Source organism: Protopterus annectens, chromosome 1.part1, assembly GCF_019279795.1.
Source record: "Protopterus annectens isolate FY-2018-M chromosome 1.part1, PAN1.0, whole genome shotgun sequence".
Taxonomy (NCBI): Eukaryota; Metazoa; Chordata; order Ceratodontiformes; family Protopteridae; genus Protopterus; species Protopterus annectens.
The window spans coordinates 59,215,008-59,228,870 of NC_056726.1; the positions used below are offsets into that span (position 1 = coordinate 59,215,008).

General features: G+C 45.0%; 1 protein-coding gene across 2 annotated transcripts in view; it reads right to left on the reverse strand.

Moving 5' to 3' along the window:
- The window catches only part of ACP1 (acid phosphatase 1), a 350,036-nt gene that overhangs the window by 70,522 nt on the left and 265,651 nt on the right, over positions 1 to 13,863 (reverse strand). For both annotated transcript variants that reach the window (XM_044073601.1, XM_044073597.1), the window contains exon 5: positions 12,734 to 12,839. In XM_044073601.1, the coding sequence (XP_043929536.1) occupies positions 12,734 to 12,839 (106 nt within the window). The remainder of the gene's footprint in view (positions 1 to 12,733; positions 12,840 to 13,863) is intronic.

Here is a 13,863-nt window from a genome sequence, read left to right on the forward strand (position 1 = left end):
ACCACAGAAGGTGAACCAGACTTCTTGAGGCTAATAGGGGGCAATGAGGATCACGTAACTTGCATGCTTTCTAAATAAATTTGAGGATCGCAGGAATAGGTGGGAATGCATAAAGTAGACTGGGGGGGGCCAAGCATGGACTAGAGCATCTCTCGGGAACTGTCCCTGTAGAGGTATCAAGGCAAAGTACCTGCTGCATTTGTTGTTGAGGGAAGAGAAGAGGTCGTAGCAAGGCTGACCCTATTTGAGGAAAATTCTGTTTGCTATTAACTGATTCAGTGATCACTCGTGAGGAATCAATTAAGACTCTGTTAGGCCTGTCCACTAGTATTTTGTGCTCCCTGGAAATGTGCATTGCAATTAAAAAAATGGAAGGTAGAAAGAGCCCAAAGGCACATTCACAATGCTTCTTGACAAAGGGGGTAAGACCTGGTTCCACCTTGTCTGCTGATGTACCACACAACAGACATGTTGCCGGTTTGAACTGCAATTGTCCCTAGAGGGAAAAGGGAGCGAAGTGCTTACAACGCTAGAAGCACTGCCCTCATCTCTAGGATGCTGATATGCAGGTTGGTCTTCTGGGGAGTCCACGTGCCTTGAACTGTCCTTCCCAGGTAATGCCCCCCCAATCCCAGTTGGGAGGCATCCATGGTCAGCGCAGTGATGGGAGGGTGAAGAACAAATGGTAAACCTTGTGTGACTTCTGGACTGTGAAGCCACCACAAAAGAGAAATTCTGCAGACCTGAGACGGTCTTATAGGATGACTAAGGGGTTGGTGCAGAAGGGACCACTGAACTGGCAGCATCCACTGAAGAACTCTCATGTGTAAGCGAGCTGTCGGTAGTAATGTTATTGTTGCGGCCATAGAGCCCAAAGCCCTGACAATAAGATTTGCTGGGGGGAAACTGGAACAGTTAGCATTTGTCTGATATGCGTCCTTAGTAAAAGAATCCTGTCTGGTGGAAGATTGGACACGAACAAAACCCTGGCCTAATGGGCTCTTAAAAAATCTATCATTTGCACTGGCTGTAACTGCAGCTTCTGAAGACTTATAATGATCGACAAGGTTGGAGCCAGTTGCAAAAGAAAGTCCCTGCCTTGGATCAGTAGATGCATGTTAGGTGCGACTAGGAGCCAGTCATCCAGATAAGGAAACATGGAATCCCTGCAGTCTGAGGTGAGCTGCAACTACTGTCATGCATATGGTGAACACCCTGGGGGCTGTGGTGAGACCAAAGGGAAGCACACAAAAGTGGTAGTGACCAACTCCCTGCCTGAAACAGAGGTACCTTCTGGAGCATCTGTTCTTTTTGATATGATAGTACACATCTTTCAGGTCTATTGAAAACCTCCCTTCTGTAGAAAGGGGAGGATGGAGTGAACAATGTCTCCCTGGGCATCCTGGAAAGGACTCTGGGACTCTCTGAACCACAACTTCTTTCCCCCATGCTGATTCCTGTAAAAGAACCTTTGCAAGGTAGTGAAGCGGATTCTGACAGCAGACAGGGTCTTTCCATCTTTCTCACTGTGGGAGAGTGTGTCTCGTACTGTTGGTCCAAAGAGAGGAACCGTCAAAGAAGGTACTGACGAATGATGCCTTAAAAGGTTCCACAAAGTCACACAGCTGCATTCAGGTATGACACTGAATGGCAATGCCAGAACTGGCTGCTCTAGAGGTACCCTCAACGGCACGAGAGAGGAGCCTCATGGACGCATTAGAAATGGGCTGCAGAGTGGCAATATGGGGAGGAGAAGGTGTTCTGTTCCTCTGCTGTCATGGATTCAGAGCAAGAACTAGAAGAGTTTGTTAAGATAATCCCTCTGTAGCCTCAAAGTGGAAAGGTAGTTCAATGCTTGGAGGGCAAATGTGGAAGAAACATAAACCCTTTTTCCAAATCTGTCCATAACCCTAGACTCCCTGTTAGGGGGATGGACAGTAGAGCTTTCCTGGGCAGGCTCTTTCTTGGTGGTTGCCACAACCACCATGGCATCTACTGGAATGCCCTTAGTCCAGTAGGGTCTATCCTGAGGGGCACTGAGAATTTTATCAGCCCTTTTTGGTATCAGCTCTACAGTGTTTGGTTCCTTTCATGCCCTTGCAGACACCAGGTCCACTAAGGGGACAGTGGGGGGGACAACACCCAGGATGTTGATGATGGGCCGGTCCCAAAGGCCTCCACGAAAAATGACTCATTCAGGGCAGGGTTTGGGGCCAACCAGCCACCTCTTTGATGAAGGATTTCCAAAAAGTCTTCAAAGGAAACGTCAGGTGGAAATCTAGGGGGCTTCTCCCCCTTCACTGAAGTCCGTTGTCTGTCATGAGAGATTCCTCTGGCGAATCTAGGTGTCTTCTTTTCCACCTTTTCTTCCGAGAAGCCTCCTCGGTGGGCTGTTCCAGGGAAGTGTTGTAAGACGTCTGGGGTTCCACAAGTGGAAGAGAGACTGGAGGCCCTGAGGGGCCTACTACCCTAGTGGCAGAAGGGAGGTCTCTGACACAGAGCTCAGGAGGGGAAGGGGTGGACTCGATACTGTTGAAGCTGCAAATCTCCTAGGAATGACAGGATTCCTGGAGTCCTGAGTAAGCCTCCCGTACCACGGAGGTTCATGAACAAACCATCCCCCATCACCATCAACCCTCTGCACCGAAGAGGGAGTCAGCACAGACCTGTCGAACGCCAAGGTACCAAGGGGCAGTGACAGCTCTGATAACTTTGGAGTAGAGGTCACCCCCCCCCCCCGGACTCTACGTTGAGGCTTCGGCAACGAGCAAGTCAAGTAAGCAGTCTGGCTCGAAGTTAAAAAGATTGCACAATGCCCTTGGGACTGACAGGTCCAGGAGCTCAGAAGCGGCAGGCTGGATCAAAGGAGGAGATACTACTCTGTAAGGGGAAGCTCTGCTTGCAGATCCCATAGTGGAGGGAGCTAGGATAACCCCTACCTGAATCTGCATATGGAGAAATTTCCTCAATCTGTCCACCTCATTCTCCGACAAGCTCTGAGAGGACCTGATGGAAGAGGAAATAGAGGAAGGCCTGGAGTGAGGTCTGGGGAGAGAGATCCTGAGGGGCTGTACTCTGCACCAAAGGTTCCTGCTCCAACAAGATGGCAGGTACACGGGGTGGAGGGATCAGAGCAGAGATGGAAGCCGAAAGGCCTCTGCTCAGAGGTTCTCGGGGCCTTTATTAGAGGCTCCAACTGAACTAAAGTGGAGGGGTCCAGGGACTTTAAGGTAAATTCAAGAAAAGAGCCAGCACAAAACGTGGAATGACAATTTAATATGCCAAAAGATATAACAACATGGGTGACGGAAAAAAAGTCCCAACACCCAAACCAAACCTGTTTCAGCTCAATAGCCTTCTTCTGTGAGAAAGACAAACAGCATATAAATAGTAGGACAAAAAAGACCTCGATATATACATACATACAGACAGATGCAAAAAGACCTTCTATTGGTTAATTTAAAGATGTTCATTTAGACCAGGTGGAAAAAGCCCCCCTAGATTAATTATCCATTTCTTTTCTTTGACATTTAAAAAATAGTATGCCAGCCAGATTTATCCCTACAATTCCCCAACATACAATAACTTATGGCAAATCTAAATTAGGCAGTATTATGTTTACAAGTATGTTTTATTCCTTTTATCACTCATATGCTCCTCAATTCTAAATTTGAGAGGTCTCCAAGTTTGGCCCACGTAAAACGCGAAGCATGGACAAGTGGCCAAATAGATTACCCAACTTGTGCTGCAATGTGCCAAAAAAGTGATATTAAAGACTGGATGCATTTTTGCTGGTAAATTCCTTGGTTTTATTCACCTTGTAGCAATGAGAATGTCCACAAGGGACACATCCCACCAATGTGTCTCCCGTGAGTGTCCTTTGGATGGAGGAAGTCCCCCTATGATCAAAACGTTTATAATGACTAAATAGGGAACCCAATGTGCGGCCCCTACAGAAGGAAAAAGAACACCTATCCCCCAAATGGTCAGCCAATCTTTCTTCTGTCATCAAGATGTTCCAATAATTTATCTAAGGTTGAGAAAAGTACAGTTTTGTACCTACCATAAATGTAGACGTCCGAGAGGTATGCATCTGCAGTCCTAAAAAATGGGTTGTCCTGCCTCAGGCAGCCCCTCGGTCGGCCGGATTCCAAAGTCTGGGTCTGGCCTCGGCTGATGTCGCACTTCACCCGACGTCATAGCTGCTGTTTATTGGGTATAAAGGCATCAGCCGACGCCATCTTCCTCAGTGTTTCTTGCCCCAGATGCCAGGTGACCTCTAGGAAGGCTAAATTTGGATAATGCAAATGGTTCCAAACAGTAGAGAGCAAACAAAATAAGCATGTATATACATATATACAAACAAATACACCATAATAGATTCCCCCAGCCAGCTATAAGATGGGCAAATACCCTAGGAGTACCACAGAGGGGAAGGAGGGTGGGTAATCCTGACTGCAGATGCATACCTCTCGGACATCTACATTTATGGTAGGTACAAAACTGTACTATGTCCTTCAAGGATGCATCTGCAGTCCTAACAAATGGGTAGAATACCATAGCCAAACTGGGGGTGGAGGCACTAAGATGCTTATGGTGTAGCTAAGATCCCTTGCAAAACAGCAGTTGCAAAACCTGCTCGGGATCTGGAGTATAAAGGTAGATTACAATGCTTGGCAAATGTATGCACGGAGCTCCAAGTAGCAGCTTCTAAAATGTCTTTGGTAGCCACTCCTCGTAGGAAAGCTGTAGTAGTGGCTGTAGCTCTTGTGGAGTGAGGTCTGATGTTTTCTGGAGTTGTCTTTCCATGGAATGAGTAACAAAATCTAATGCAATTTCCTATCCATTTTGAGATTGTCTGTTTTGAAATTGCTTTTCCTTCCATTCCTGTTGCATACGCTACCAGAAGCTGGTCAGTCTTTCTGTTGGTTTTGGTTCTGTCCAGATAATAGCGCAATTGCCTGTGCACATCCAATGTATGTAATAGTCTCTCCCCCCTGTTCTGTGGGTTGGGGAAGAATGTTGGCAGGTGGATTGATTGGTTCAATGATACCCTGGAGACCACTTTTGGCATAAAAGTAGGATTAGTTCTCAAAGACACTCTACCCTGATGGAAGTTAAGGAAGGGCTGTACTGCCGTTAATGCCTGTAGTTCAGAAACCCTTCTTGCTGAAGTGATTGCAAGCAGGAAAGCAGTTTTCCAAGATAAGAACTGTAATTCTGCTGTTGCTGCTGGTTCGAAAGGGGGAAGTGTTAACTTTTCCAGCACAAAGTTAAGGTCCCATGTAGGCAAAGGTGGCTTCCTTGGAGGCTTTACATTTTTAATTCCTCTCAGAAACTGCCTGAGTAGAGGATGAGAGAAGACTGGAGGATCCATGTTGTATTCTGCTGAAATTGCTGATGCATGAATCTTAATGGAGGAGTAAGACAGGCCATTGTGGAAAAGTTCTGCTAAGTATTCCAGGATGTTAGCTATGTTTGCTAATGATACATTTTCTCCTTTTGCTGTACTCCAAATGAGGTATCCTTTCCATTTGGCTGAATAAGTCTTCCTTGTGGAGGGTCTGCGAGCCTCCAGGATAATGTCTTTAACCCTCTGAGATAAGTCTGGGTTATTTTGCTTTATGTAATATTCCAAGCAGCTAGCTGCAGTGTTTTCAAGTTTGGATGTAGGATTTTGTAGTTGTTCTGTGTTAGCAGTAAAGGAACCAGAGGTAGAGGCCATGCGTGTGTCCGAGACATACTCCTCAGTAGCGGGTACCACTGCTGTCTCGGACAGTCTGGAGCTATCAGGATGATCCTTGGGTGATCGTCTTTGATCTTCAGTAGCACTTTGTGCATCAAAGGAAGAGGTGGGAATGCATATGCTGTCAGGTTTTCCCAACTGAAGGATAGGGAGTCCACCTTCCAAGCAAGAGGGTGGTATGTCCTTGTGCAGAATTTCCTCAATTGGTGGTTGTGTGGGGATGCGAACAGGTCTATTTCTGGTAGTCCCCATTTCTTTGTAATGGTTTTGAAGATGTCTGGATGCAACATCCATTCATGGGCATCCGTGGTAGTTCTGCTTAAGGTGTCTGCCAGTGCATTTTCTTTTCCTGGCACAAATTTGGCCTGGAGTTGAATGTTGTGGTTCAGAGCCACATTCCACAGGTCCATTGCCATCCGGCATAGAGGATATGAGTGTGTGCCTCCCTGTTTGTTGATATACCACATGACTGTGGTGTTGTCCGTCCTTATCAGTAAATGACCTTGTTGAAGAAAAGGTCTGAATGTTTGAAGTGCCTGTTTCACTGCCAACATCTCTTTTTGATTGATATGCAGGCTCAGCTGGTCTTGTGTCCATAGGCCTTGTATACACTTGTCCACCATGTGTGCCCCCCAGCCTAGGTCTGAGGCGTCCGTGGTGATAGTCTGGCTTGGTTGTGTCCAGTTCTGCACCCAAGAATGTTATCCTTTGGGATGGTACCAGCCTTGACTTTTTCATGTTGACTGTGTATCCCAGGGCTTGCAGTAGTTGTATAACCTTTTCCAAATCTTTTGTTAATTTGGTCTTGTTGTCCGCTTGTATCAGGCAGTCGTCCAGGTACGGGTAAATGTGAATTCCCTGAAGCCTGCAATGAGCAATTACTGATGCCAGGCATTTCGTGAATACTCTGGGCACAGTAGATAAGCCAAAGGGCAATGATGAGAATTGATAATGCTCTGATCCTGCAAGAAATCTGAGGTATCTTCTGCAATCTGGTCGTATAGGGACGTGCAGGTATGCCTCCTTGAGATCTAGAGTCACCAGCCAAGACTCCTTGCCCAGCATGGGAAGAAGTTGCTGTAGGGTCAGCATTTTGAATTTTGGAACAATGAGATATGTGTTCAGAGCGGACAGGTCGAGAATAGGTCTCCATTGGTTTTCTTTTCTTGGAACCAGGAATAGTCTGGAGTAAAATCCTAGCCCTTGTTCCATAGATGGTACCTTTTCTATAGCTCTCGTCCTTAGTAGGTGGTTGATTTGTTGTAGAGCATTTGTTTTTTGGTTTGGTGGTAGGTTTGGCATTCCTCTCTTTTTTGGTAGAGTGTGGAAGTGAAACCTGTAGCCTTGGTCTATTGTCTGTAAAATCCATTTGTCTCCTGTAATGTAATGCCAGTTTACGGAAAATAAGGCAAGCTTTCCGCCTAAGGGTGCTTGCAATTGTTCCCTGGTAGGCGGTATCAGAGTCAAGTCATTGTTTCTGTCCTGTTGGAGTGGTCGCAGCTGGATCTGTGGCAGTACCTCTCTGGTTGTTGGGCTGCCACTGACATCCCCTGTAGGCACCTCTGGATTGACCTCTGCCTCTTGGGCGCCTATTTCTGCCTCTCTGTGCTCTGGAGGTATCTGGAAAGGACCAATTCTTCGAAGGCCAGTTTCTACTAAACCTCGGTGGCTGGACCTGTAAGAAATCCTTTACTGTTTGGACAGATTTTGCTTTTTCTTCCACCTTTTTTAACACTTGCTGTGCAGGGGAACCAAACAAACTTTGTTTCTCCATGGGAGCATCTAGAAGCTTTGTCTTTACATGGTCTGGTAGGGATTGCTCTTTTAACCAGGCATGCCTTCTAATCACTGTTCCAGTCATAGCTGATCTAAAGGAAGCCTCCAGTGCATCATAGCCGCATTTTAAGGAATGATTACTGACCTGCTGAGTGTTATGTACCAAATCCTGAAGGGACTTACGGTCTATAGGTTCAGGAGAGGACAGTTTTTTTATTTAGCTGGTCTAACAAAAATTCCTGATACTGAATCATGTGGAATTGACAGTTTAAGGCCCTAGCCGAAAGAGTAGCAGAAGTATAAACTTTTTTACCCCATCTCTCTAATGCTCTAGATTCTCTTTCAGAGGGGAGGGGGTTTTTGGCAGAGGCAGCTGCTACAGCTTTGGGGCCCTGTGAAATGGTTTCAGGATCTGCAATAGGAGCCTTATACAAGTGAAAGTGTGTGTCCGGGACCCTGTAATATCTGTCGGGCTTGGCAGGGGCCGGGGGAATAGAGTCAGGGGCAGTACAAGCATCATTATAAGCATCATCAACAACTGTGAGTACTGGAGGAATGGCTAAAGGCCTATGCTGTGGTAAATGTAAAAAGGTCCTAAGCCTTTTCCTTGAATCTGAAAAATCCTGGCCCTGCCATTGAAAATGCTCTCTCATAGCATGTAAACTTTCCCCAAAAGAAAATTCCTCTGGAGGAGAGGCAGAAGGAATGGAGTCTTCTGCATCGGAATCCTCATAAGGAGAATATGGGCCTTCTGGAGGACCTGTGTTGTCTGAATCATCCGAGGAGTAGTCTGTAGAAACAGGATCCGGGGGCTCTGCTCTAGGCCTCTTCTCTGGAGGGGGTTGAGAGGCCCTGTCTGGGTGAGGTTGGGAACCCCTGATCAAAGAAATGAGATCCTCAGCCAAGCTGAGCATTTGGGAACTGGAGGTAGGCCTGTGAGAGGGGGTTTTAGCAGGCAAGGCCTTAGAAGCTTTAGCTGCTTTAGCCCTAGAAAAAGCCTTGATAGACATAGATGCAGGGGGCCTAGCAGCTCCACGTGCAGGAGTAGATATGTCTAAAGGAATAGTATCAGATAAATCCTGGGAGCCTGCTACAGCAGGGGTAAGTTCAGTAGCGGATTCAGCCATGCTGTGTGAGGCCTCGGCTATCGGAGGCAAGCTTTCGGCAGAAGGAAGAACCGAGGACTCGGTTTCAGCCGAAACAGAGACACTCGCGGTTGGCTTAACCGTGGTTTCAGCCGAAACCGCGGACCGCGAGTGTCAGTCCTTTTCCTTACGCTTTTTAGCTAATTGCGAAGTCGGAGTCTCCGACGGCATTTTGTAAGCAAAAGCGGGACCAAAAAAACTCCTCTGCAAACTCCGACCAACGTCTAAGTGTCCGTCGGTTGAAGGAAGCACAGGCTAGACAAGCTGATACGTCGTGGTCTGGGCCTAAGCAAGGAAGGCAGTAAGAGTGGAAATCCTTATGAGGTATTTGTTTCCCACAAGTTAAACAATTATTTACTTTTTCTGACATCGGCTGAGGCAAGAAAGAGTCCCCAACGGGGTACTTAGCTTTTTAGAAGTCTTCGGTAGTAGTAATCTCTGGAACTGACCGACCGGCACTTGCGAACAACTTCTGCTTCGGGCACCGCGCGGCAAGAAAGACTGAGGAAGATGGCGTCGGCTGATGCCTTTATACCCAATAAACAGCAGCTATGACGTCGGGTGAAGTGCGACATCAGCCGAGGCCAGACCCAGACTTTGGAATCCGGCCGACCGAGGGGCTGCCTGAGGCAGGACAACCCATTTGTTAGGACTGCAGATGCATCCTTGAAGGACATCAATGCATAGATGGTTTGAGGAATAGCAGGGATATTGTCATCCTAACTGTGGATGAAGGAGGAGCAGCTGTGATACAAGATTGGGGTTCTTATTGTGGGGAGGCAACAAAACAGTTAGAAGATGGTAGATACTATATGGCTATGCCATTGGACCCTACGAGGAGGTTCAAAATGAAAACTGACACCTTTCTATATGAAGCTCAGGAGGAAGGCATCATTACCAGGGCATACATTTTCCATCTTAAGGTACCTAACCCTAAACAACAGTACCTTTATCTCTTACCCAAGATCCACAAGGATCCTAAAGATCCACCGGAGAGGCATATAGTGGCTTTTCAAATGGTTACAGCCTTCACCATCTGAAGCAAGATGCCCAGAAGAATGTATTTCAAATGAGTAAGCTAAGGAATTCTCAGCTTAATCAAATTCTTCCTTCTCAGATGACGATTCATGTTGTCTCTTCAGAAAAGGGTGGTTTGTGAGGGAGTGGAGAGGATGGAAGGGGGCTTTAAAGACAAAATGGTCTTGTATAGGCATTGTGAAAATTTAAGCCATTCCTTTTCCTATGACATCCCAGTCGTAGAAACATCCTGTTTTTTTTCTGTTTCTTGGAAGTGGTGTCTACTCTAACAAAACCCAGTGGATCAAAACCTGGTGTACCTTGATTAAGGTGCCTTGTACAGCTTCCCCAAGAAGGATTTGATTGTGTGCTCTCTGGTCCCTCTAAAATTACCATCCTAGGTACCCCTCCATTCTATACCACTGTGGTAGGCTCACCCTAGCCAGATGTGGCATAGCAAACACCATTCTGACCCTGGCAGGTTCGTGGTAGTGGTGTCTGAGAATGAGTCAGACATAACATGGACTCCTGCTACAACTCTGCGGGAACATTAGAATCAGAAGGAGCAGCTGAAGCTTCAGGCCTAGACTTCTTAATCATCTTTTTGGGTGCAAGGAGGACATCAGAGTCTGAGGATGTTGCCATCTTCACTTATTTGAGGCCCTTCTCTAAAGAAAGTATTTAGAGAGAAAAGTCTGGGATGAACAATTGCCAGATACTGCAATTTCAGCAATAGTTTTCAGCCTCAAAAAGGAGAGTGGGCTTTACAAGGACTCTGACTTAATACAGCCAGAATCCATCCATTAGCAGACACTAGTAAATCTTTTGTATAAGACATGGAGAGAAAAAAAAGGTTCCCTAATGGGCCACTTATCTGAATAAATGTAGGGGAATGGTAGCAGCAATGACAACACAAGATATAGACTGATGGCAGCAGAGATCCTACATTAGGACTGGCAGTAAGACAGTCTGAAGATCTTATGCTCATACACTTTCTCATCTACTCCTGTTCTCGTGTGTTGATGTCATGCACTGGACATATGGTACATCAGGAAGACGGAGTTTGACACACCGGCCAGTTGTCAGATTATCCCAGGCAGGATAGGGCAGCGCAGTGGTGCAGCGGTTAATGCTGTCGCCTCACAGCACGAGGTTCTCTGGTTCGATTCTTGGCTGGGGTGCCTTCTGTGTGGAGTTTGCATGTTCTCCCTGCGTTCGCGTGGGTTTCCTCCGGGCACTCCGGTTTCCTCCCACATTCTAAAGACATGCTTCTAGAGCATTTCTCCCCGGGCCTCCGCTGAAAACAAGATCTGTGGAACCTAGTCGGACCTTCCCGGTCAACAAATGTTAAATAAATAAATAAAAAATAAAATAAAATAATCTATCAGTATTACAATAGTGCAAAAGTGACCCAAGGACAGACAACTAAGAATCTGACTGCAGTGGGATACAACTGCACAGTAGAGGTTGCCTCACCTATCTTGGGAACAAGCTCTGGCAAAGCCTAGATACATGAACTCCAGCCGACAAAGGAAAGAAGACTGCAGCAATCCGTAGACTAGACAAGCATGTCAGAGTAGCAGAGCTGGATGTACAGAAGTATGCATCTATGTGACCTGGTTTTTGTAAGCAATGCTTTGGCAGTGCATGCGTGTTGCCTGGTCTCTCAAAGAAGGAGAGCTAGGCAACACATGCCCTAACCTGCTAATGATGCTGCCTGCATGACTACCAACACTCATACCAACACCTGTTTCAGTCCGTAAAGAAGGTTATCAAATCAGTCAAAAGGAGACTGGAAGACACCAACTCCCAATCTAAAGGCCAGAAAAATGATGCAGAGAATTAGCAAAAAGTTATATTATGGCCCACATGATTCAGATGTTATGTGGCAGCAAGGGAATGACTCCTGGAGAGTTACCACCCAGAATGCAAATCTGCTAGAAGTGTTCAACGAACTCACAAAGACCAAGAGTGGGATGGAAATCACCAGTTTCATGCAGAACTAGAAAACGGAAGGAGTACAATGCCTACTGCAACCCCTCTGAGATTTTCTGTCTGGGAATTTCCCAAGAATTATGTAGATACACAGCATGGGAAGAGGACCAAACATCTGAAAGACATGGATGACTATGACCATGTCTAGCACTCCAAGCCAGGCAAAAATCAAAGAGCTGCCTCACCAAGGATAGTCCTGGATTGCGGTTGTTGGGAAAGCAATGGCAGAGTTACCCTCTTGAAGACTTAGCTAACAGACCTGACACAGATCCCCTGCCTATGAGGAACTGTTGTCCTTAGGCACAAACCTCAAAAGGATGAAGAAGTATGGATCTGGGGCAATACAGAGACTTAAGCAAATCCTGTCATGCAAATTGAAGTGTTTGCCTTACAAAAGCAAGCATCATTACACAGAGTGGAGGTGAAATGGAAAGAAAAAAAGCAGCAAAACTCTTTAGCATACTACAGGGGTTCAGACACAAATATCCCTAAAAGCACAACCATAAACAGCCACAGAATTCTACATGAACAGGAAGACAGATGTGAAGTTTTCTCATTTTGTCATGAAGAATTCCATTTATAAACACCACCGCATCCTTTTGCATCATTACAATACATTATTTTGAACAGTTAGTTAATTGTGACGGCTAAGAAGAGTACCAACATCCCATCTGAAATGCATGACTTAACAGTGCGAGTTCCAGTTTTTTGGAAATTACAGTGCAGTTCTACAAACCTCAATGAACTCTAATCTTTGTCACATCCCCATACTGATACTGATAGGAGGAATACTCTTAGGTACCACAGTTTAGGACTTCCTACTCTTTTGAGGATCACAATTACCATTCTCAGAATTTCATCTTGTGCCTCAGAGTCATGAAGCATGCCACTCCGATTCTAAAGTAGAAATTGACAAAATGCTACAAATAAAACTAACAATGCGAATGTCAGTGTGCCAACCCCTAAATACATCTTACAAATACATTTTAAAGCTTTAAAGATGCATGTGTTAAATTTCAGCAATTCAAACAAGAATCTAAACAATACTACATACATAATATGGGTCCTCGATAATAAGCTGCTTGTGAGGATCGTAAGACCCTAGTAGATCTACTTTACTTCTGCAATTCTTTGCCTTGGAAGCTCTTCTGTTTAAATCTCTAAAATGAAAAAAAACAGTCACCGTTTTAGAACTACATCTTACATGCTAATTTTTAAGTATGAAAAAATAAACTGAAGAGCAAACTTGTGCTGTACTGACAATTTCATGGCTTGCACAGATTCTGAATGGCTAAAGAATCATGAGTTTAGTGTGGTTATGACTGGCTTACCAACCATGCGACCAAATACCATACAGCTGGCCCTGTGGTAACTTATTTGTGGGGGGCAGGGGCTTCACCCCCAACATCTAAACAGATGGCTATCCCCCCTGCAGCCTCTTCCACTACAAACACATACTGAAGTTGCCAAATCTCACAGTAAATTGCATACTACAGCTACTGAAATTATTTCATCAGTTCATGACTACAAAACAGCTCCTATTAGCCGGCCAGTGATAAAGTGGCTAGATTACAGTAAATGTATTACACACTCAACCATGAAATACATCACACACAAAACAACAGGCTTCAGGAAAAATCTAATATTACCGTAAGTGAAATCAGTCACAGTTGTGGCTTTTAACTTCAAAAATCAAAAAGATCCTTCACTTGGGTTTAAATATTTTTAATAGAAGATATTTAAACACCAATTTGTTCTCATTTTTTTTTAAGAATCAAAATGCTACTCATAGTAGTTTTAATGATAATTTTTCAATTGGCCTTTAAAACGCACCCTCACTACTGTCAGGTACGTTGTTTAGATTAGCAAAATTACTAATGATACAATGTACAATAAAGCCAAATTTTATCTGCTAGGATGTTAGCTATAACTTTAAGGTTTGAATGGATGATGGCATTACAGATAAACTCTGAAAAGTGCTGGTTATTATTACCGATGTTAAGTAACTAAAGAATTCTCTATCGTTATCCTTCACTGCTGAAGCTAGTTTTAGTTCATAATTAGCTTTGTAGGATTTGTTCTTACTCTTCAGCTCTTTATCAACCATTCTGCAGTTGATTTTTAGCATGCACAAGATTTTGATTTTTTCTTTTTTTTTTAGGACTATGACTTTCCTTTTTTTGT